Source organism: Dendrobates tinctorius, unplaced genomic scaffold (genome assembly GCF_039654945.1).
Source record: "Dendrobates tinctorius isolate UK_male_01 unplaced genomic scaffold, ASM3965494v1 ptg000158l, whole genome shotgun sequence".
In the NCBI taxonomy this organism is placed as follows: domain Eukaryota; kingdom Metazoa; phylum Chordata; class Amphibia; order Anura; family Dendrobatidae; genus Dendrobates; species Dendrobates tinctorius.
Window position 1 is genome coordinate 25,577,651 of NW_027361825.1, and position 26,071 is coordinate 25,603,721.

The 26,071-nt window shown below is 41.3% G+C and overlaps 1 protein-coding gene across 1 annotated transcript; it reads left to right on the forward strand.

Annotated features, from left to right (window-relative positions):
• The first annotated feature begins 900 nt into the window (after positions 1–900).
• On the forward strand, positions 901–21,531 carry TGFB1 (transforming growth factor beta 1). The gene is made up of 7 exons (XM_073549147.1): positions 901–1,679; positions 12,715–12,890; positions 14,348–14,465; positions 15,774–15,851; positions 16,991–17,141; positions 17,679–17,832; positions 18,416–21,531. Exons 1-7 carry the CDS (start codon positions 1,370–1,372, stop codon positions 18,572–18,574), a joined length of 1,146 nt encoding a protein of 381 aa, XP_073405248.1. The 5' UTR covers positions 901–1,369; the 3' UTR covers positions 18,575–21,531.
• Positions 21,532–26,071: the final 4,540 nt, after the last annotated feature.

Sequence of the window (26,071 nt, forward strand, 5' to 3'; positions counted from 1 at the left end):
TAAAATGCTGATTTTATTGAAATAGCAACTGACAGCCCAGTACGTGACTCATCTCTAGAATCAGGCTCTCAGCCCCTACATCATGGTGCTCTCAGATTACATAGCAAAAACCTGATGACAGATTACCTTAAACTCAGAGTTCCTTAATAGAGTGCATGAAAATATGTTTTGCATAGTAAACAACCCTTTAGGGTGAATGGAGTTTAAAAAAAAAAAACCTTCAGTGGTTTGTCTTTAATAATAAATAATAATAATCTTTATCTATATAGCGCCAACATATTCTGCATCGCTTTACAGTTTTACAGTTTAAAAACACAACAGTCATAAGTAACAACGTTAACAGTACAATAATTAAAGCAAAATAAGACGACCCTGCTCGTGAGAGCTTACAATCTACAATGAGGTGGGGGAGATACAGAGTACAGGTGTGTATTTACAATTATAGTCCAGCGATCTTGAGGGAGTGGGGGATAGTGAATGGGCTACACATGCACACTTTCACATAAAATGACTTTGATTCCGTCAATACTGCCCATTACCCCAGAATATAACTTTATATCCCTCTAATAATCCATCTGTCTGTTAAACGTCATGCACCAGTCTCCTGCACATCTTCCAATATGTCGTAATTAATTCCTTATCATTTGAGACACTTTTCCGTCTGTCAAACTGCCCCCTCTCTCTTAGAACCCAGCGATTTTGTGAAACAGTATATTCCAAGTATGAGTACCATATGCTTTGACTGTTTTCTAATAAACCATTATCAGATTTCATCTCTAACCCTCACCACCACCCCCCAGGACTCAGCAGCAGTTCCTTAAACTACTCTGTGTGTCAAACTTAAAAGTACCATCATATCCTGGGTGGAGCCTGAAGTTACAGAAAAAGCAATAAAAAAAAACCTCTGCCTGTTACTGCACACACAGGAGGAAAGAGAGAGGGGGGACGGGAGAAGCATGTTCTAGCAAGCTGAGAGACAAGGCCGTCAAATTGTATAGCGAGCAACTGCAAGGCACAACTCAGACTTCTCAGAACTCGACTCACCATCAACATTGACCCTTGACAGAACATCTTAACAAAACTTCCACTCCTTCAGATGTGAAGCCGGTCACGACGTTCTTTTGAAACTTTTTATTTTGGCTCTCAAGTTATGTTGTGGTCCACCAGTTGTAGGACAACATCAGCTCGTCTCTGAACTTGGACTTGTCTTTATGGATAATTTAGGAGTATTTAGGTAATGATCCGAGAGAGCTTGAACAGAACTTTCATATAGTTTGATCCAGCTGGAGAAGAGTTGGAAGGACTTGGGAGAGCATACGGAAATCCTGAACGTTTGCAGTCAACAAGAACTCCGTTCGAAACCAAAAACATGAAAATCCACTTGATGCTTTTGTTGCTAGATCTTTTCCAGGTGGCCATGTCGATGTCAACGTGCAAGGCGGTGGACATTGAAGAGGTGAAGAAGAGGAGGATTGAAGCCATCAGAGGACAGATTCTTAGTAAATTAATGCTTACAGAACCTCCAGAGTTAGAGAGCGAGCAGATGTCCATCCCAGACGAGATCATCTCTCTTTATAATAGTACTATAGAGGCAATTAAAGAAAAAACTGAAAAAGAGAATCCTTTTGTAGAGGGATATTACTCTGAACAGGTGAAGAGGATTGACATGTTCTATCCAGGTAAGCTAAACCCTACCAATTATCTTCTGTTATACACAGACTGTCACTTGCTTCTACATGGGTCTTAAGAAATTCTGATAATGAAGTTGCTTTGGCACTTCATCTCATCAGATGACCCCATGAGAGAGGAATTCAAGATCAGCTAACAGGAGACAAAGTCGAAAGATGCTTATCCAGCATCACTGTCAGTTCATCTTAGAGACCTATGACCCCCAACGATCGGACATTAATATTCTGTCCTATTGATATGCCACCAATTATTATTATTATAGCGCCATATATTCCATGGCACTTCATATGTGAAAAGGAGTATACATAATTAAAACAAGTACAGTAATCTTAAACAATACAAGTCACCGACTGGTACAGAAGGAGAGAGGACCCTGCCCACGAGGGCTCACGGTCTACAAGGGATGGGTGAGGATACAGTAGGAGACCAATTAAACCCATTGGTTTTGATAAGACCACTCTATTGTGTACATTTTTACAGATTCTCTTTTCCATTTTACTTCTTTCACCTACCGTATTAATACTCAGGTATATGCTGTGTTATTAAATCGTGTAAATACAATAAAAGGAGATAGATACTATACAAGAAGAACCTAGTAGAGCACCTTAAATCCAAAAATTTGCAAGATTCCTCTTGCAAAAAATTTTTTTTTTTTTAAACTTTGCCATGTGCTACTTTTATCTGCTTTTGCAGCGTACAGATAAAAGGGTTAATAAGGCAAATTGTAAGCACATTGCGTCTCTTCCTGCATGTCCTGTCACTACTTCCACATCATCTCCCCTTCCTCTCAGTACAGCCTTTATCACCCTCCCAATCTGTGACCCTGCACCTTTTCTTATCTCCTGCCATCCCCTCTTCACTCCCTCACTCATCCTGCTCATTTTCTCTTTGTCATAGTGTGTACTGTGCTCTAATTTGCTGTCATATCTATCATCTTCTCTGTCTCCAACCTCTCTGTTTACCTTTTCTGCAACTCCATTACTCCCTATTACCATTCCTCTTGCTGTCAACAATATCTGTCCACGTTCTCCAGGGTTTCTCTCTCCTCTTCTCTGTTGTCACTCCTAATTATTAGCATTGACCTTGTTGATATTTTTGTCCTTTTGTTCCATCATATTTCCATGTCCTTGTAGTCTTTTTTTCTAACTTAATTCCCTCATGTCTTCCCTTCCTCTTGATCCAAGAGTATTTTATGCTGTATTTCGTATCATTACTTTGATATCACTGATGTTCTGAAGACCCAACGACCGAGTTCTTTCTTTTGACTTTGAACCCTCCTTTCATCACTTTTAAAGTATTCCCTCTACTTCTCTCATTTTTGGTAATAGTTCAACATTCCGATAACTTACACTTCAGCTTTCATCAGTCATCATCAGGGTCCCACCATTCATGATCATGTTCTCTGTCTAATTTCTTTGTTTTTTACCTTCTGCCTCATCCGTATTCCTCTTGTACCATTCTCTACCATCTCCATGGAGGTTTATGACCAATAATAATTGTTCCTCAGGGGGTACATGCCATGTCTCTATGGGGGTACTTGCTCCATGTTCATATTTAAAATTATAACCTCGTGGTTACTTGGTCATTCTTTACTTAGTGTCACAGTCTCTTTTTTTAGATTTTCTTCTAATTCTTACATCCACTTCTTTAGTTTTGAATCTTTCTTCTCAACTTTCCAACATCTAGTATCTTTTAACACATGCTAACTATATAATTTTCTTGAGAGATCTTTCATTTATTATTGTACTTATTTGCTTTGTCCTTTTGCTCGTCCTTCTACCATAGGCCATAGAAGTCCTCGTAGTTGTCAAAGGAAAGATTGCTCCCAACCCAAGCTTGACCCAATTGTGGTCTTCCCTTTGAAGAAAAACTGCATTATTTGTAAACAGGGGGGTTATAATGGGCAGAAGGGAAAAACATGTAGGGAAAAATAGACCAGGTCCTTCTGTCCTAGATGACAATAATCAGCAGTTTAGTTAGGGGCTATTTTGATCTTTAATATGAGGCCCACTTTCATAGCAATCTACTTATTTTTTTTTTTTAGATTCCCCTTCTCATCCCATCATCTTATTCATTTCTGTGTTCTTCTTAGTATTTAACGCTTTCCTTACTTACGTCCCTTTCATGCTACGTACGTCTTCAAGGCCGTCTTCTTGTGTAATTCCATCATCTGTTATCCATTTTTTTTTTCTCATCCAATTACCTCAATTATCCAACAACATATTTCTCTTCATTTCTCATCATTGTGATCTGTTCCATTATTTCTGTCTCTGTCAGTCACTATGGTTTTTAATTTCTTCATCTCTTCTTCTTACCCTTATTTAGCATATTGTTGCATCCACCTTTCTTTTCTTATTGTACCCTTTTCTATGTAACTTCTCTTATTTTTTGTATTCTTTCCTGTAAGTTATTTTCGACATCTTCGTCCCACCTTCCATATTCTCTTCCTAGACCGGTCTCGGATCTCTTTTCTACTTTCTGTTCCATCATTCTTTACATTGATTTCTATTCATTTGGATGCCACTATCTACGTACCTTTATCTTGATTCTCTCTCATTCTTTCTTCTGTAATCACCCTCATCTTCACCTTCTTCTTAATTTCATTTTCTGTTCCTTGTTTCCCCTTCGGATTTCCCCTATTATTCTTGGTCTTTATCCCATTCTCTTTAAGTATTTCCTCATTCTAAGTTTTAGGCCTTTCTCCTTATGTTCTCTTCCTCTTCCCCTATTTTGGCACATGACCAGGAAATGCTCCGTCGACACTGTCGTCATTGAGCCATGTTACATGTCACGTCGTGTGTAGAGTATTACTAGTTCTCAGTCAGACATTTGAGTCATTGTGTGATATGAAGCATATTCTGGAGTAATGGATGATACGTTACAGCAACACTATCCATATACTCAGTGGTCTAAAGATATGTAGTGGATGTTAACCAGTGATCTATAGGAACAACTGAAAAAAAATCCTTTATTAATTTTTCAAAGGCCAACCTCTTACAATGTTGAAAAACTCGCACTTACTGTAGTAATGGTACTATACACTGAGGAAAATGGTACCACATGGATCACTAAACTTCTTTATGGCCATAGCCTAATTTATTTACTATCTATTATCTATACACTGATCAGCCATAAAATTAAAACTACTGGACTATAGGTCCATTTACACTGCTCGATTGGACAACACATCTCATGCTAATCTTGCTGTCTAAAGAAGCTGCCAATCACTGAAAGAAGGAGTAAAACGCTCATTCGTCAGAGAAATTATCAGATTTCCACAAAAGATAATTGTTCTCTGCAGCACATCCTCTTGTGTAAACCGGTTTTGGGCTGCCGAGAACAATGGTGCCCATGTGCACTGAACAATCTATTGTTACTGATCATTGCACCATGGGAATAGTGTCAACAGGCTATTTAACGAGCGCTGATAGGCTACTTGTTTGCTGATTGGCAGGTCTTGTTGGGTGTTCCAGGTATATGGCAGGTCTTGTTGGATGTTCTAAGGATATGGTAGGTCTTGTAGGGTGTTCCAGGTATACGGCAGGTCTTGTTGAGTGTTTCAGGTATATGGAAGGTCTTATAGACTGTTCCTGGTATGCATCAGGTCTTTTTGGGTGTTCCGCGTATATGGCTGGTCTTGTGGAGTGTCCCCGATATACGGAATTGTTGATGGGTGTATGGCAGGTCTTGTTGGGCGTTCCAGTTATATAACAGGTCATATTGGGTGTTTCAGGTATATGGCAGGGCTTGTTGGGTGTTTCAGGCATATATAGCAGGTCATATTGGGTGTTTCAGGTATATGGCAGGTCTTGATGGGCATTCCAGGTATAAAACAGGTCATATTGGGTGTTTCAGGTATTTGCCAGGTCTTGTTGGGTGTTTCAAGTATACAGCAGGTGTTGCGAGGTTTATCTTGCCCCAGGCAATTAAATGACTGTAGCACAAATTACTGAAAAAGTTACCGCTGACTATGAAAGAAAGGAGTCAGATCACAGAGCATTGCAGTTTGCTTTGCATGGGGTTGTGTAGTTGCTGACCGTCATACTTTCAATCCTGTTTACTGACAAAAGTGCCTATAGTGGACACATGAGAATCAAAACTGTACCATGGAGCAAATGAAAAGGTGGACTATTAGTAATTCACATTTTCTTTTACATCATTTGGATGACTGAGGACATGTGCGTCACTTGAGGAAGTGATGACACCACTATAGGAAAAGACAATCTAGCAGGCGCAGGGTGATTCCTGGACAATGTTCTGCTGGGAAAAATTGGGTCCTGATATTCTTGTGGAAGTACTTCCGGAGTGTCCATTTTGCATGAGAAAAGGAAAGCTTTTGATATACCGCACAGTATATTCCAAACATGTCCACGAGGTCCTATTCACCTGACAGAGGCCAATATAGTATCTTTTTTAGTTATCACTGAGCTGGTATATAGAGGTATGCCCCTTTTTTTGTAATAGCTTACAGTGGCATCCTATAAACCACTTAATAACAATGTTGTAACATTGGGGTCAATGGGTGACCTATGCTGCTATAAGTATGCTTCTGTGGGATGTACTATAAAGTTTGAACCATGGAGACACCACACAATGTAGAAGATGTTGGTGCAGAAACCATAGGACATCTTTACAGGTCTTTTGGTGACCATGCCTCGACAGATCAGATCTGTGTTGGTAACGGGAGAAGGAGCCACCAACCTGTTTGACAGATTTTTTGCACATTCTCAAGGTACATCTCACAATTCTATGTCTTTATCTCAGGAACATACTTTAGGTACTGTTTATCTCTTACAATTTTGATGTTTGGGAAAATTATGAAGTACAAGAAAAAATCCTTCTGCCAAACACAAGGCAGACCTAGTGTCATTTACATGTATGATCCCAGCATGTAATGAGTGATCCACCATGCCTTCTCTTCTTGAAGAAATAGATAAAGCCCCGTGCTTTCAAATATGTGGAAGGAAGAGCTCTAAGTACAACTAAGATGATGCATTCTAATTTGTGATCAACGGACAAGGGCACAAAGGTAGCGATGGAGGGCACCATTTGGTCTTTAGCCAAATTGTCATGCTCGATAAAATATCTTATAAGGCTGCATACTAAAGAAACCACTACTAAGACCGTAATCTCCCCCAAACTTCTGCATCCTTACAAATACCAGGGAGTCTGTCAACACTTGAAGGTTGCAATGTTCAACCAGGAAACTGCAACCGAAACCGGAGCGGAGGGCTGATGGTTCAGATTACCAGTTGTTAGGAAAAGCAATGCTAATATAGTCAACAAGTTTCAGGAAAAGAAAAGTTTTGCAGGATCTGCAAAATTGTTGACAGTTTCTCTTTACAGGTGCCAAAAAAAGTGCCACACATGTCCATGTGCGATGCACTCAGGTTGAGTCCCTTTAAAAGGACTGTTAAAATTGCAAAAACAAAAAACAATAGGTTTAAGTTTAATTCATCCCCCCTTTTTCCTGAATGTAAATAGCAAAATGTAAAAGAATAATAAAAAAAATTATTGTGTATTTGGCATTGTCGTGGACGTAATTGGTCAAACTAAAAAAAATAGTGTTATTTATCCCATTCATTGCACCTTAAAATGAAAAAAAAAAAAACAATGAAAAGCCAGAATTGGGTCATTTTTTAGCCACCCCCTTTCCCCAAAATGATGCAGTAATAAGTGATCAAAATGTAATATGTACCCCAAAATGAGGTACAATTGCTAAAAATAATTAAAAAAAGTAAAAAAAATCACACATGCTATTGACAGAAAAATAAAAATGGCAACACAAACCAATGTTTTACAAAATTCTGAATTTTTTTACCCTCTAAAATATAAAATTCCTCTATAAGGGTTCTTTTATACCTGCCGTGTTTTTGCAGGCCGGTTTTGCGGTCTCAATAGATTTCTATAGGGCCACAAAAACGTGCCGCAAAAATTCATCGGAGCGCCGTATGGCCGTGAGGACCGTATTTACGGCCGTGAAAAGATATTGAGCTTGCTCGATATTTTTCACGGCTTACGGACACGGCTGCAATAGGTTTCAATGGTGCCGCAAAAACAACGGTAGCTTGTTTTTGCGGTACCCCATATTTGCAGAACACCATATTTTTTCCCATCCATTTGTTAAAACAGGAAAAAACGGCGATCCGAGAAGGTTTTTTGCAGCCCGTTTTTGGCGAAACCACAAAAATCACAGCAATACGGCCTGCAAAAATGGGCTGCAAAAAACACGGGAAGTGTAAAAGAAGCCTAAGGCTGTGTGCGCACTGCACCTTTTGGATGCAAAACTGCTTTTGAAAAGTGTTAGCAGTTGTTTTCCTGAAGCGGGTTCGCTAGCAGTTTTTCCTTCGTTCTCTGTGTTTTTTCGCTACACTAAAGTATAGAGAATGGGTGGCGTCCAAATGAGTTTAGACCATTGCTGAGAGCAGTGATTGGTTGCAGCAAAAGACCATTGGCGGGGGTGGTGGTCACCTAATCGTTGATGCTAGAGCTCTGGGGTATAGAACACTTGATTATTGGTTATTGTTTCATCACACTTCCAGCTGTTTCCATTTCTTAAAATAACACTGGAGTCGAAATGCAATATCAGACACAGCCATTGGAAGGACGTGGCGCTATTTCTGCAAAGAAGGCAGCCAAAATAAATTTAGCAATTTTTGCACTGGCCACTGGGACTATTATGGACTCCTTTCCTTTCAGGAAGTTTTCATCAGGCTCCTTATCATCAGAGGCAGGATTACAATGACTATCTGTCACACCACTATATGCAGCTGAGAACATAGGATTCACAAATAACCAAAGTTGGTAGAAGCTGACCCTGCTTCCCCTCCCTTCATAATGACCTTTGCACACGCTCATTTGATGCATCAATAAAATAAGGGCAGAGTCTGTTCATTGCTGCTAATGTACACGTGCATTTCCAGGAACAACAGAGAGTTAGAGTCTTAAAAAACTCCAGGGGATTATGTAAAAAGTGCAAGATTTTTTATTCTTAATATAAATTGTGATATGGAAATAAAACTTTGACAAACTTAAAAAACAAAAAAAATTATTTCAACAATAGCTTATTTTGTGTTTATATATGCCCTTAATAGGGTCCGATGAGTAAGGGCCAGGTGATAGAGGGAGATGCCCCAATGGAGGATCACTCATCAGTGATATTCCCATCAATCCTTACAAAATTCTGGAAGAAAAGCAATGTCAATATAAGCAATTTTTAGAAAAAAAAAAGTCTGATTTTTTTTTTTTTGCTCTGTATAATGGGAAAAAACTAAAATAGGAATGAAATGGTCTGTTCTGCCCTGAATTTTCCCTCTAGGAATATGGTGAGGAATGCATTTAATGCAGATATGACAATCCACAGTATCTTCCAGTGTACGGTGTGGCTACTGAAGCCATGAGTCAATCACTCAGCAGATTATTTTTACACTACGGACGTTTGCGTCAGGGAACTCTATAATCGGTGGAACTTGATTTAGAGGAAAATCAGCCAGCCAAGCAGTTGTGTAGCAAAGTGCTTTCAATCGCTTGTTCAAGGAGAGACCTGGGAATAGTAAACTATTTATTTGACTGTCTGTCTGAGCCCCCATGCCCTGTATCCCATAGGGCTTTAGACTATGAAGCGATTGTTACAGAGACTTCCCAAACCGCCCTGATTATAAACACACGGGAGCTGCCGTCTGATGCACACCTGAAACATGAGCCCGTCTGGATCTGGAACACACGTGTGGAGCAGGCCTCTAATGGCGACATCTCTTCTGCACGACTTCAGTCCTATATATGATCAGATCACGGAGTAAATTTTATTTTCCGAAGGTGTCAACATTTTTTAAAAAGACTTGATTGGAGGAACTTGAAACTTTTGGGCCCCGATGCATATTTTGTAGCAGGGCCCCCACTTACTATACCGTTAATACTGGTGTCTTAGATTCAGGGGCAACTTACTACCTCTAAACCCCTTATATAAGTATTTTTTGGGAGTTTCTTACCCCCCCGAGCCTTTGCTGTACATATTGATCATAAAACGGATACTAAACACTGTCATAAAAAATGTGATATACTTTTACTTCTTTAGTACCTTAAAAGGGAATTACACAACATGGAAAAAGAGGGATATTTTTGTGCAAATAGTAAATTTATGGACATTTCCAGGTAAAACATTTTCCAGTAACAATAAATCTAAAACCCAAGAGCTAAGGGATATTTGTAGAATGCATTAAAGTCTTAAGCAATATTTTGTATTTTTACTAAATTCATGAATTGACTAAGCTTGTCTTGTTACAAACAGTAATAACTGTATTTGTAGGATAAAGTATGAGAATTTCGTGGATCAAAATTCATCATGGCTTCACCCAGGGCACACAGTAACCAAGATTAGCTGTAACACCTCACTGTGCAAAGTAATCAAAAGAGTAACTGCACTTTCAAAAAAAACTTTTGATGTGTCAACTCTGAAACAAAGGTGCTCAGCTGAAAGTTGATCTCCTCGGGGGTGGGATTATTTGCAAACAGCCTATGACCTTCTTATTGAGACAGTCAAGAGAAAACCCTGCCTCCCTGAGTGATCAGTGGTGGTTATATCAGCACTTGGTTCACATGAATAAAAACTGCTGACACATCAGACCTTTTGAAAAAGCAGTTATGCTTCAATAGGGATTATTGTTTCCACACTTATTTTTAAAAGAAGTGAGAATTTCCCCAGAAATAAGACAGTGGTATGATAACAAGCCAAGGTGCCTAAAGGGGTTCCCCACAATAATTTTTGCTAGAGTGGTCCCCTTCCTGGTGATCAGCTGTAATCAATGAGAAAACCCCCTAGTAAATGGTAAATCTCTGTATGCATACCCACTAAAATCTATGTGCTGTCTGTGTAATGTAGGGACCAAGTGAGTTCTTCGAAGCAAGGGACACTCTTAATGGCCACTTTTGGTTCCAGTGAAGGAGAGGCAAAAGCTGTATGTTATAATGTGATTCGGTCAGGCAGCAGCTTCCGAAGTCTTCATCTACCCTTCCAGGAGATTCACCTTCATGTCAGCTGGGTACAAGTAGGGTCTACGGCACATCAGCTGCAAGGACCTCTGGAACTACCTTACTGCATGAAAGCTAAGTCTTCACTACATGGGTAAAACAGGAAGAACATATCGGAGTTATGTTTTTTATATCGAGAGGTGTCCTGTAAAATCAAACATAATGAGGTTTTGCGCTGCAGTTGTAAGGTCAGTGATATTTGGTTGCATCTGATTATTATCTTATTGGATGCAGAGTTTTTCGAACATCTGTGTGCCGGGAGTAAAATGTATCTGAAACACACACATATTGTATATGAGGTTTCTAGACTCCAGGCACCAACAGGATAAAAAAAAACCCTCAAGGCTTGATCCTCTGGACATCTACTCCTCCATTTTCTGTTCTTTGTCAGGGTGTCAAAGGAGGTGGACACTGCTGACAAATTGAGATTATGGGCAGATAAGTGATATACAAGAATGAGGCCTATGGAGAAAACATAGAGCCAATTCAACACATGAGAACTGATTCTTCTTGGCTCCACAGAGATCAATAATCTCTTTGTGAGTATGTTAACCACCAGCCATCTCCGACCTTTGTTAAAAAAGCTACAATGCAAAAATGGAGCATGATTCTATTAAACATGTACAGTTTTTTAAGTTTGAATGAGAGGACCCAAAACAAGTCCGTGCAGCTACAATTTTCTACAAGCACTACTAGAGATGGTAGGGTGGTTATTAAGCAAACTGAACTCCAAAGGTACATATTACTACTATCACTATTGCATTACAATTCATCTGATTAATAATACTATCATTTACAGGTGCAAATTGAATTCTTGGTCCACTCCAATCTTGCAAGATTCTCCATGTGAGAAAGGAGCACCTCCACTTCTTGTCCAATTGTTGGATCAGTTGACAAGTCACACCACATATGGGCATCTTTCTGTTCTAAATTTTTCTCTTATTCTTGTCAGGGTAGATCTTATGGAAGTGAAGTTTCTGTATTGTTTGCAATTTAGAGATTTTACTCTAACATTGCCTTTAACTACCATACAAAGGTTTCCCTTGAATGCATATACGAGAGGCTAGGTGGATGATGCTCAAATTTACCGAAGTCCTCAGCCTTCATTAGCTTGGAGGTGCACTTACATCCTGACTAATCAAGGATGGAAAATAAGAAGCAACCTCGTTGAATCAACCTTTTCTTTTTCCAAGTTGAATTGAACAGGATGGAGGTGAATGCAGATCTTCTGAGCTTGGGGAAACCTCTAGGATTCAGTAAACCACCTTCTTAACCTCTTCGTTGCTGTTCTGTTACTTGGTTTGTTGTGTGTTAAGAGGAAGAATTAGAACTAAAAAAAAAAAGGTTGAAATAGAAAAAAAAGTTCTTGAATTATTGGACTTCCTCTCTTCAGGCAAGTTGAGGTTGTCTTATCAGAGTCATGGAGTCTGACTCCTATAACTGTTTGAGTTCTTGTCTAGCCAGGTGTCAAGGTTTGGAACCCCCTCTATGAGCCAGAAAGGAGGGTCCCCATAAAAGAGAGGCTCCCACTCTGGTGTACTGAAACAGCATGTAATTCTTTGACAGCCAGTCATCTGGATGCTCGCTTGGGAAAATATTAAATTTTTTCTGTGGTGTGCTGTCAATGTAATACAATAACAATAGTTGAATCCTTTTGTTCTAAGGAAGATAAACCGACTTTGGGCAGTCTTGACAGCAGCTAACCCCAGTCTTCCCATGCAGAACACATGCACACTTGGCTGAAAGGAGCATGCATGTGTAAGGAGCATGCATGTGTAAGGGCAGGAAGCCCACCTAAACTTTGAAAGTAGATGACATTCCAGCTCCCAAAAACGTTATCTAATAATGATCCCTGACGATAGGCTTCCCCTTTTTTGCTGCATTACTATGTAGATTTACATGCAAAACTTTAGAGCTCAGAGTAACAAGCTTTTAAAAAGTTGTGATATCTGCCACTTGATTAGTCACTATTAATGTCTGGATTTATTTTCTATTCAGATGAGATAAGCGAAAAAGCAAGTAAGAAAAGTGAATATGTCTTTACCTTCAATGCGTCTCTTGCTCGGGAGACTGTGGAGAGACAAAACTTTCTACACAATGCAGAACTGCGCATGTTTCGGAAAGAAAATACAAATTTGTTTGCCCAAGACGAGACCAGACTGGAGCTGTACAGGGTAAGCCGGAGTTGACAAGCATTATCGTTGCCATACATTTTTTTATGGCCTTACCCACATCCTTTTCCAGTGTATCAACATGGTGGGTCTGTCTTTTACTTTAAAGCTTAACTGCCATTAAAGGTAACTGAATAAGCTGTCACATATGTGTACATGAGGAATAACAATATTTCTGGCCATTATATGACTTGTATCCTACATTTTTCACCAGTTTCACACTCTGCAGGCTCTATCTCTAAATTTCAGTTGTCTCTGAGGTAGTGAGTGGAAACTATTTACCATGATATTCTCCATTTTATGCATACAGTCATGAGGGATTCCTGCTCTTCTGTAGCACATGTGCTGCAGCATGTAGGACATTAGACAGCATCACTGAACAGTGTACTTGTCAATCCAGCACTGATAAGAGATAAACACTTCTGCTGCTCCTCCTCAAACCCCATAGACTTCAATACATAGCTGTAATCTGATCTGGGATCACCCTTTGTGATTTTCTGCTCCCAAGCTTCATGTTCTTCATTAGAGAATGCAGTTTAATAGGTATAAATGTGCTCCTGCCTTGTTTTGTCCCTTTTGTCATTCCTCATTGCCAAGTTGGGATGTACCACAGTCCACAGATTGGATATTTTTCCCACGTTAATACCTAGAGCTTTCACTTTTTGGGGGATTACTTCTATGCTCTAAGGCTTTGAAGAAATGCAACCTCATAAATGATGTTTAAAACGCTACTATGTTCTGTTGTGCAAACTGCTGAGAAACATTTCTGACTTCATTAGTTTTGTTACACACTTAAAGGGAACCTGTCACCTCTTTTGGCCGCTATAAGATGCGGCCACTGCCTTTCAGGGCTTATCTACAGCATTCTATAATGCTGTAGATAAGCCCCCGGTCCAACCTGCAAGATAAGAAAAATAGGTTTTATTATACTCACCGGAAGGGGGAGGTCCGGTCGGATGGGTGTCGCAGATCTGGGTCCGACGCCTCCCATCCTTTTCCGACGCCGTCCTCCTGCTTGCATCGGCACTCCCAGCCATTGCGCTCCTGTGCAGGTGTACTTATCTGCCCTGTTCAGGGCAGAGCAAAACACTGCAGTGCGCAGGCGCCGGGAAAGGTCAGAGTGCCTGCGCACTGCAGTACTTTGCTCTGCCCTCAACAAGGCAGAGAAGTACGCCTGTGCAGATGCGCGATGTCAGAGAGCGATGAAGCAAGCAGGAGGGCGGTGTTGCAAGAAGATGGGAGGCGCCGAACCTGTGACACCCATGGGACCGGACCGCCCCCCCCCCCCCCCTGGTGAGTATAATAAAACTTATTTTTCTTATCTGTCAGGTCAAATCGGGGGCTTATCTACAGTATTATAGAATGCTGTAGATAAGCCCTGAAAGGCAGTGGCCGCATCTTAAAGCGGCCAAAAGAGGTGACAGGTTCCCTTTAAGAGATGTAATTTATTTCTCACACAGGTAGAAAGCAACACAACCTCTCGATACCTGCACAGTAGGTTTGTCTTTCCAGGAAGGTCGGGGGAGTGGCTGTCCTTTGATGTCACCGACACAGTAAAATGGTGGCTGACCCGACCATGTGAGTGATGACCAATTTATTTAAATTTTATATGTCTGCAACATGTTTTGACTTTCGTGTAGTAGTAGTCAAAGGGATATTTCCTTATTACCTGTGAAAATGACCAAGGCACCTTGGGCTCACTTGTTTTGACACAATCTTTTTCTTACAAGGGACATTGTGCAGGTCCCTAAGGATACAAAAAGTGAGGCAGGAAAAAAATAAATCCCTTTTTGGGATTTTGGGACTGAGTCCCTTAAAGAAATTGTTACACACCTGTCCCGGATCTGTGCTTTGCTTCCCTCACCCCGGGCCACTAAACTCTGTGGTGCTCCACATCGGGCTTTGCACATCTGTGTCTTGGTATTAAGACTTCAGTGCTACTATGACTTTGAGTTTGTTGGAACACCTTGACCTGCTCTGCTGGCTGTCTGTGGTCTATAAGGCGACTCCTGCCTTCAGTTTCCAACATCCCAGCTGCCTGTCTGTGGCTCCCTGGATGTCTCCTGCTTGCCTACAGTTTTCAGAATTCCCGCTGCCTATTCGTGGTCTCCTGAATATCTTCTGTCTATTTATGGGTTGCAGCATCCCAGCTGCCTATTGGTTTCTCCTGGACATCTCCTGCATGACTATGGTTTCCAGCATCCCAGCTGTCTGTCCGTGGTCTCCTGCATGTCTCATGTATGCCTATGGTTTCCAAAATTCCAGTGGCCTATCCGTGGTCTCCGGGACATCTCCTCTGCCTGTGGCTTCCAGTAACTCTGCTGCCTGTTTGCGGTCTCCTGGATATCTCCCGTCTGCCTGCGGCTTCTACCCTACTACCCATTTCCCAAGGGAAACACCCACCTGCTGCACTGACACCCGTGGCCCGTGTGCCCACCCAGACCTTGGGTTAAAGAGTGCACCTCACCTACTGAGTGTAACAGTATCGCCCTGATAAAGGTCCTGGTGTTATGTGAAGTTCTAAATGTACCTCTGATCCCATCCATATATTATGCTTATTTGAACCAGTTACTACCATACTTTCACCACTCAAAAGAATTGTGAACGAGTCACCCGGAGCTTGGTGCATACTTTCTGGCTCACTTTACTCACCATCAAGAAGGAACAAAACACACATTTTCACTGCAGATTTAAGCAGGGGTGGGGATTGCATTAGATTTTACTATTGGTTTTCCCATGCCTATGTTGCTCTCATATCCTAGAGTCATGGTCACAGATATCACAGAAATGCTTACGTGGTCTCTTAGACAGAACATTTTTTCAATATCTCTTTCTAATGAGTCCTAACAATGAAAATGTCTGAAGTCTCCCTGCTCTGCTTTCTAGATGAGAATGAAAGCTTCACATTGCAAGAGCCGTGTTCCTGTAGTAGCCAGGAAAATAAGATGCAAGTGCAGATACGGAGTAAGTACAGGATGCATAGAAACACAAATGTAAAATAGATTGATAGATATTAGATAAATATCCCATGTGGATAAAAGTATTGGAACACTGACACATTATAGCTACACAAGCTCTTCTGGGACAGATTTTTACCTGATTTTGGAGGATTTTGAGGGAATTTTTTTTCCATTTATCCAGAAGAGCATTTGTGAGGTCAGACACTAATGTTGGGGGGAGGCCGGGATCACAATCTCCTTTTTAGGTCATCCCAAAGATTTTGTATGGGGCTGAGGTCGGGGCTCTGAGCAACCGGTCATGTTCTTCCACCAAATTATCTCAACACCATCTGACATTTGGCATTGTGCTTGGTGATGTACGGCTGCATGTATCTGCTGGGCCCTGAAGCTCCTGACAGGGGATGCAGTGTTTCTGCTGATACCAGTTAATACCAGAGGAGGTCTGGAATACGCAGTTATGGGGTCAGCAGAGTGGTGGTGAATTTTCTGCCCTCTGCTCCTCAGCACTCGCAACCCCCCCCCCACATTCTGTAACGTTACGGAGTCTCCACTTTATGGCTGAGTTTCTCAGTAATATCACACAGGGGATGGGGGAAGATTCAGGAGGAAGAAGTGTCATCACCGGACTTGTTACCCTGGTGTCGCCTATTACAGGACCACGCTGGTATCAATGAGCTCTGCACCAACGGCCATTCCGTCACATGGTAGTAAAGGCAGACGGCATGATGGGGCCTGGATGATATACCACAGGGTGAGGGGCTGAATGATATATACCGGGACTGAGGGGCCGAGGGACTAGTTGATATACACTAAGGGGCCTAATGTTATATACCAGGAGAGAGGACCTGGATGTTATATACCAGGGGAGCCAAATGTTATATATTGAGGTGGGAGGGGGCCAGATGTGATAAATCGGAGGCAAGGGACTAGATGATATACACTGGGGGAAAGAGCGCCATATGTTATATATTAGGGGTGAGGGGCCAGATGTACATCACAGAGGGGCAATGGGACTGAATGAAAAAAATGAATTCAATGATTACGACATGTGTCTTAATACTTTTCTCCATATAATACACATGGATAAATAGATGTGTTATCTCCTTTCCAAAATATAAATGCCATCCTCTTCTTTTATTCCAGCTTTTTCAGACACACGGGGCGACATGAAACTACTCAGCCAAGATCAGAAATATATACCTTTTCTTCTAATTACATACACTCCAAAGGGACGGGTTGAGGAAGGAAGCAGCAGTCGAAGAAAGCGAGGAGTGGACGAGGAATACTGCCGCACGTCAGTATAATAAGTCCTCTGTCTTTACAATTTAAAGGGATTTTCCTTCCATACGTATTTATAGCATATATACCCCCCCTACCTCTTTCAGGAATTGAAATTGAGGGTCCCCTTACCTTTGTTCTACCAGACATGGTGGCTATCAGCTGACGCATATAGGTGCAGTTTGAAGAGGAATTTGGCTAGGAAAGATGGGAGGAAGCCACTTTCGTAGTAAGGACTGAGGCCGTATAATCGGGATAGTAGTAGTGGGCTCACCTCCAGTCTGAGATATAAAATCTGAAATAACTGCTGTCGTTCTTTCCTGTCCTGGTTTTCAAAACCTGTGTAATACAATGGTTTGATAGATGTCAGTGAATCCTGTGAAATAGCGTCCTTCACCCTCCCCGATAACAGCGCGCTCGCTGAATCCTGCCTGTCGATTAAGCCAGTTAGAAGAGGAGGACTTGTGTATTGACTCACATTGTGAAACGTTGCGGAGCAGTCGTGAGATGATGCGAGATTTTATTGATCTAACCTAGTATGTCTAATTTGTAGGAATACTGGAAAAAACTGCTGTGTAAAACCCCTCTTCATTAACTTCCGTAAGGACCTTGGATGGAAGTGGATTCATGAACCTAAAGGCTATGAAGCTAATTATTGCCTGGGGAACTGCCCGTTTATCTGGAGCATGGACAAGCAGTACAGCAGAGTAAGTAGTAAAATATCACAGGTATTGATTAAAGCAGAAAGAAACAGAAAAAAAGGAACCTGTCAGGCGACTCATGCTGCCCAAACCAACAGCCTGCGGTTTAGGGAGCAAGAATTACCGGACAGGTTCCCTTTCATCTACTTTACTTTAATCCTATTTTGTTTCATGTAACAATTAAAACTGAGAAACAGGTAAATATATCTTTGTGTGTCTCAGTAGCTGAACCATCTCCTGTCCTCCTCATTACTGTGGTGTATGTGGCTGAAGGACAACTGGCTGCAGCAGGATCGTCCCCTCATTTTCCTGTCGGCAGTAGACTCAATATCATCAAGCTCTGCCTCCTTTGCTATGAAGGGTGATTTTTAGCTGACCACCAGCCAAAGAAAAAACTGATCAGGAGGAGATTTACCCCTGTGTTCAGTGCAGGATTTCTATCTCAGGATCATGTAACACATGTTAATTTTAACATTTATCTTTATATTTAGTGTTTGTTTACTATATTTTTATGTCAGGGGCTTTGAGACCTGGAGAATATATAATCACATTGCACCTTGTATTGACACTGACTCTCCGAATGTTACAGGTCCTATCCCTCTATAACCAGAACAATCCAGGAGCTTCCATCTCCCCATGCTGCGTGCCAGAAGTCTTGGATCCTCTCCCTATTCTCTACTATGTTGGCCGAACACCAAAGGTGGAAAAACTATCAAACATGGTGGTACGATCTTGTCAGTGCAGCTGAGATCACGTACTGGAGGACATAGGTTAAGGAAACAACCTGGTACTGGACTTTCTTAAACATACTTTAGTCAGAATGACCTGTGGTTAACACTTGTCTTCACCCTTCACTCCTCTGTACCTGAACATAAAGTTGGAGGCCTGAGGGTCAACTACTTGGATCCTCTTGGATTAGAGGTCTGAAAACGGCAAAGACTCTTTTTTCACACGGAGCATGAATGATGGTCCACCATCATGCTGTATAAAGAGGTCGTGATTAACCGCCTACCCAAAGCCCAGCAAAAACAGGAACCACCACGCTTGAAGAATAGATCCTCGTAAATCATGTGGTATCAGTTTTGAAGTACAGGACTGTGGATTGTAAATCAACACATATATCGGCCATGTAGACACCCAGCTTGGAACTTTTTTTTGGACCCAACGCAATAATTTTAATAGCTCGTTATCCACCTACCACCGTGATGTGACATTTGAAAACAAGTCAACTGCCATTTATGGTCTCCAATGCTGCCGAACCTGTAGTTATCACTTGGTATATATACATACACATTTTTTACATGACATAACCGTGCCATATTTGATGCACTTGTATATAGACAGTTCTACAGGTACAGTAAATCCTGCCTTTACAAGTAGACAAGCTATGACTCCTTATATAAAGAAGAAAGTAAGCTGGATAGAAGAGACTTGGGTCTTGTTCCTTTGTTAGAATCTAAAAAACTATATCTTGTTCGTCTTCTGGAAGTGGAAACCTCTCAAGTAGGTTTCCTTTATGTCCTCCTTGTACACTTTTAGCTAGAAGGTTCCCCTGATGATAAGTGGATCACAGGCTGTCTTTGTGACGCCGAGTCTTTTCTCACGGACAAGCTGTGAGTTGGGATAGTCAAGGAGTCAGAGGTCAAAAGCCAGAAGGGTACGTCCTAAACAGAGGGAAGAGACAAAGGTGTAGTCAGGTATCGGTCTAAGATCAAAATACCAGGAAGATAGAGAATCAAAACAATGGGGTTAAACAGACGGATGGTCAGAATGAGATCCAAGGTCAGGCAATGAAAGATCAACAATCAAAACACAAGGCACATAGAGATGTAGCTGAATGTTCTGTATGTCTGGCAGAGGTCTGGGATTAACATCCCAGCTAAGTAGCAGAGCAATCACCTGGAACAATGAACACCTGGAGACAGACAGCACCTCCCAGTCTCAGATTGGATGGCGGAGCTGTCAATCAACACACAGACAGCTTACCAGCCTGGATGCTGAGCTGTCAATCAAAGTACTGACAGCTTCAGTACATTCATGAACCAGATTGGATGGCTGAGCCATCAGTAACTGCATGGCAGACACTTTGAGGGGTAGAATCATGACAGTCTTGCTGCTGAGATCCCAGGTGATCCCCTGTAATCTGTTGAGGGATAGATTTCCCTGCAGCACCACCACTGGAGGAATGAAACATGACACCGAGTTCCCATTAATATTATTGGACTGTCTTTGTGACACACGGACATGCTTAGTCCTCCAGAGTTAGAAGCTCACCATAACCATTTTTCCTTGAGAATAAAGATGAGGAAATTTAAAGTACAGTGCTAGACACAGCTTCAAGCCTTTAAATACCTTGATAGCAGCAAGCAGATATTAACATTCAGCCAGGGTGTTGGTTTTGGGATGTAAAAGTAGTTGTGTCCAAAAGCTGGCGCCTAGGATGGGCCTAAACTTCTACACACAATGCAGTAGAAAGCATTTTAGTCCTGGTTATGCTCTGTATGTACCTCCATGTATTGCCTTGCAGTGGAATTTTAGATCATGTGCTTGGGTAGTAAAAAGGTGGAAACTGGTCATGATCCTTTGCTCAACTTTTTGGCTCATTATTCATTTTGACAAACCCTACCATTGATAATGAGGATGTATTCAAGAGTACTGCTCTAATGTGGCCAAAAGACCCTAAGGCTGGCCATACACATTAGATGGTTGTTGGCCAAAAAATGCTTCGGCCAATCGTGCAGCCGACAGCCATCTAAGCTGACTCTGCTCACTTGGCTGAATGCTCCTGTGTTCTCTATAAAAAAAAAAAAGCCACCAACTAACACATCAACCGGCGGGTTTATCTCCGGGAGATCATCAGTCCGAAATCAGTCATGCACGATCAACATCTCTCCTGACCATCAGTTGGCCAGCTCCCCCATACACATTAGACAGTCGGCTGAACTCGTCGATATCAACAGGTTCAGCCAAAATGAGATCTACTGATTGCGCCGCTAAATGACTACGAATTAGTAGATCTTTACCAATAGGGAGACCCGGGTGAACAATCTGTAATAGGTTGCCACTGTTCTCGTCACTGCGAGTACTGTTTACATGGTATGATGTGCTGCCAACAGCAATGATCTTTTTTGCACTCCAAGAAATCATTTCACCCAATGAACTAGCGCTTTGCTTGTGCCTCGGGAGATTATCAGCCTTTTCAGACTACGAGAGTATCATGAAAAGAGAGTTCTTAGGAGGAGGTGATCACGATAAGGTTGCAGTGTAAATCGTCCTTAAGGAACACCTAGAATGGTTTGGTCTTATATGAGTCAGTCAGCCTGGAAATTATTAGGTCAGTGGTTGTTTCTTCAGAGATTGATGTTCCTTGCAGTTCATACAAAGGTGTTATCATATGTGTATCCTCATTTGGAAATTTGGTATTATTCACCGCATACAATTTAGAATGGAAAACAAGTCAAATGAAAGGAGTCGAACAAGTTTAAAAAACAAGCGTCTATTGGATTTTGAAAAAAAATAGTGCCATTTTTGTCCACAGGCTATGTCCAGTATTGCAGCCCACCAGACCCATACAACACAAGGCAGCTTTTTTGTGTGTTGCACATCTGTGGGCATGGCTGGAGAAATGGAAATTGAAATAGTGTCTACTCAGGGAAAAGTTAATACAAAATTAAAAACTAATTAAAGAGTTAATTTTTTTTTTTTCAGCGGTGGATACATTTCGCGGGTGGAGCATAAACACCCAGTAGAAGTCTGTAAAATTGAATGGATAAGAAGGCAAATCATTTCTATTATGAATCAAATTGTTATTTGTTTTTAATATGTTTTTTTTTATATAGTTTGTATTTCTTATTTAAAGAAAAAGTTCAAAAAGTTCATAAATAAAGAGGTACGCGGAAACGTAAAAAAAAAACATTCTGGTAGTTTTGCTTCTTTCCTTCAATAGGGTCATTCAGATTTTAAAGGGGTTGTCCACTACTTAGAGTAACCCATCAATATCAGTGGTTTGCAGGTCCTGCAGTCGCCGAACGTAAACAACTCTGTAAACTGTGTGGTGGCCGTTTTTTGGCGTTTGTCTCATCAACCAGATCTCTCTGCTGGAATTATCTCATCAGATTTTTTTTTGTTTCTACAATCCACATTTGCTTCCGGGCTCAGACCTGCGACAAACTCTTCATCTGCTTTAAATATATAAAACCCCTCTTCTCTGGACTTGTTAAAAGTACAAATTCTGCTGCATCAGCTTATATCTTATATAAACAGGGGTTTGCCTGCTCATCTCTGCTTCTGGCAGATATCCATTTTTTTCAGATTTTTTTTCTTCAGATGCTTTGAGCATAAAAAACTGTTTTGTGGATATGTGTTCATATTACAAGCATTAGGTTCTTGAGTGTGTGTGTGTGTGTCACTCCTGACTCTGTGTCTTTGGGTGTTCCCTGCTCCACTTAGGCTACTTTCACACTAGCGTTGTGCGACGCATGTCACAATGCGTCGTTTTGGCGAAAAAACGCATCCTGCAAAGTTGCCCGCAGGATGCGTTTTTTCTCTATTGACTTACATTAGCGACGCATTGCCACACGTCGCATCCGTCGTGCGACGGATGCGTCGTGTCTTGGCGGCCGCGACGCACACAAAAACGTTACATGTAACGGTTTTTGGTGCGTCGTGTACGCCATTTTCGACCGCGCATGCGCGTCTGAAACTCCGCCCCCTCCTCCCCGTACATTACAATGGGGCAGCGGATGCGTTGAAAAACTGCATCCGCTGCCCCCGCTGGGCAAAACTTTCACAATGTGCGACGCTACGTCGCCACGACGCTAGTGTGAAAGTAGCCTTACCTGCTAGTTGCCTTGGATCTTGTTGTTGCATGGGTCATCCTGAAAGTCCTTCCCACTGTGGCGTTACCTTCGGTACCTCCAGTTCACCTTGATTTGCGGCTTAAAGAATCCACCTAACCAGATGAGCCCTTTCAGAGCATGTACCATCACTTTTTTCTGTAAGACGAATCCTCTGTAATTTGTAGGGAAAATTACAGCAAAATTCTGTATTGCCACCACAGGGCAATTAAAGTGTTACACAGTTACAGTTGAAAAATCAATTGACTGTCCAAGTTACAGTATGATGGACGCATGGCCGTAGCAAAACTACTACAGGGGATTTTAATTTTTAGCATGGGACCACCAAAATATTTCATTCACGGTACTAATTAACATTATCTAGGAACCAACAATTCTGATTCCTAACTAAAGTAAAATCAAGTTCTAAAAACAAAACATGGAAGACAAGGTGTTTTTTCCACAAACAAATTTCATTTTAATCAACATTTAAATCAATTGATCTTGGAATAATAATAATTTCCACAATTGGATGTGTTTAAAAAAAATGTTCCTATGCTGAGATAATCTTATAAGTGCCTCTGCTGTGTCCTGTGTAATGGCTGTGTCTGACCGTGTAGGAACATGGTCTGATCATACCACAGCTCCTGGGCAGGGGAGGAAACAAGAGTATACAGACAGGACAGCAGGAGATCACAGCTGATTCTTTCTTTGAGGTAAAACATTGTTTAAAAACAGACAGGGAGATGTTTTACCTCACAGAAAGCAGCAACTGTGATCCTATGTTGTAATGTCTGTATACTTTTTTTGCTTCCTCCCCTACCCAGGAGATGTGGCATGATCTGATAATGCTCCTGTATGGTCAAACACAGCCATTACACAGTACACAGCAGGGACACATTTATAAGATTATCTCAGCACAGGAACATTTTTTTTTAACACTTCCAATTGTGGAACTTATTTTTATTGCAAGATCTAATACCGTAACTAAAATGTACTTTTTTGTGGGAAAACCCCTTTAAGTGACTAATAATGCTGTAATATCGTTTTTTAACACTTAAAATTACATATATAATGTACAGTATTGGTGATGACCCCTATAATAGAATGGTGGGATGCTATTTCTACTACAGGAACTTGTAGACTTTGTATTGCTAAAATCCTTTGCTTCCTGCCAAGTGACATCATCGCTCTGAAAGTCCCAGGTACAGTGTGACTAAGACGAGACGAATAAATATATATTCAAATTTCGGAATTTCCAGTTCTGATAACAGACAATGAGAGACATTAGAATAGTTTCACTAATTGTCCCAAATGCATAATTAGATTAACAAAAGGCAAAGGATTCTGTGAGAATTTTCTAGGAGTGATTGTACATAGGGGCAGAGAAGGGGTGGATTTCAGACCACCACAGACTCCCAATTAACCAAAGACTATAGATGGGAGCAGTGATACGTAGACTGTGCACTGCCTACTGCAGTGACGTGGAGTATATTACAACCATATTATATAGAGTATAAGATAAGAACAGATATTTTCCCCTTCTCTCAGGTAAAGAGACCAAATCTTTAATTTTAGAGACTGTCTAGTTGTCTAAGTGATTGCTCAGCTGTGAAAAAGACTGATTTACTGCAAATTTCGCTGTGCTGTGTCTAATCTACAGTATATATATAAAGCTGAGTGTATGTATCAAGCCCCGCCCACTCCACATAGTCCCACCCACTCTGCACAGCCCCGTCCACACCGCCCACATTGTTAGTGCACACGAGCAGAGACACATTCACCTCGAAAGCCACCCTGCAAAACTCACCGGCTGCGACGTCCCAGCTGCTGCGAGCTACAATCAGGGCCACTGCCTTCAGAGTATCAGCACACTGCAGGCAAAGGCCACATCTAGCTCTGTCATGTCTAGCATGGAGTTGCTCCTGTGAGGCATGACGTCAAGGAAAAGGGAGGAGCCTCATGGATTACACCGCTGTCCTCATAACAGGAAGCTGCTGTGCACGAGTGAGGTGAAAATGAGAGGAGTGAGGGGAAAATGAGAGGAGTGAGGGGAACATGAGAGGAGTGAGGGGAAAATGAGAGGAGTGAGGGGGAAAATGAGAGGAGTGAGGGGGAAAATGAGAGGAGTGAGGGGGAAAATGAGAGGAGTGAGGGGGAAAATGAGAGGAGTGAGGGGGAAAATGAGAGGAGTGAGGGGGAAAATGAGAGGAGTGAGGGGGAAAATGAGAGGAGTGAGGGGGAAAATGAGAGGAGTGGGGGGAAAATGAGAGGAGTGAGGTGAAAATGAGAGGAGTGAGGGGGGAAAATGAGAGGAGTGAGGGGGAAAATGAGAGGAGTGAGGGGAAAATAGTGGAGTGATCGGAATATGACAGGTGTGTGGTCAAAATGAGAGTAGTGAGGGGGAAAATGAGAAGTGTGAGTGGTTAAAATGAGAGGTGTGATGGGAAAGTAAGAGAAGTGAGGTGCTGCTGCAGTGTGAGGTTGTGTATAGAGAAGAGTGAGGAACTGCAGGAGGAGGTTGTGTATAAGGCCATATTCACACATTCAGTAATTGGTCAATATTTTACCTCAGTATTTATAAGCCAAAACCACGAGTGGGAGAAAAATACAGAAGTGGTGATGTGTTTCTAATATACTTTTCCTCTGTTTTATTCCCAAGTTTTAGCTTACAAATAATGAGGTAAAAATACTGACCAAATAACATGTGAACGAAGAGGAAAAGTGTGATTCTGCAGAAGAAGTAGGCTGTGTATACGATACGCTTTATTGCAATTAGTGCAATTTCCCTTGGGATCAACTGTTTTCAATTGTATAAGGAAGAGGAGTGTGAGGTGCTGCCAAACAAAAGGCTCTTGAATGAGTTGAAAATAAAATACTATCAGCACTTGGGTAATCATTTAATATGTGTTTCAAATCTGTAGTGTTAAATATATGATTTGAAATGTTTTTATGTGCAATATAATCATTATAATTTGTTATAACTGACCACAGTTAGTCACTACGGTATGCCCGGGCAACGCCAGGCTCTTCAGCTAGTATACTGTACTTATTATAGTGTGTGTGTGTGTGTGTGTATATATATATATATACTGTATATACAGTACAGATCAAAAGTTTGGACACACCTTCTCATTAAAGAGTTTTCTTTATTTTCATGACTCTGAAAATTGTAGATTCACTCTGAAGGCATCGAAACTATGAATACATGTGTAATTATATAATTAACATAAAAGTGTGAAACAACTGAAAATACTATATGTCTTATATTCTAGGTTCTTCAAAGTAGCCACCTTTTGCTTTGATTACTGCTTTGCACACTCTTGGCATTCTCTTGATGAGCTTCAAGAGGTAGTCACCGGAAATGCTTTTCACTTCGCAGGTGTGCCCTGTCAGGTTTAATAAGTGGG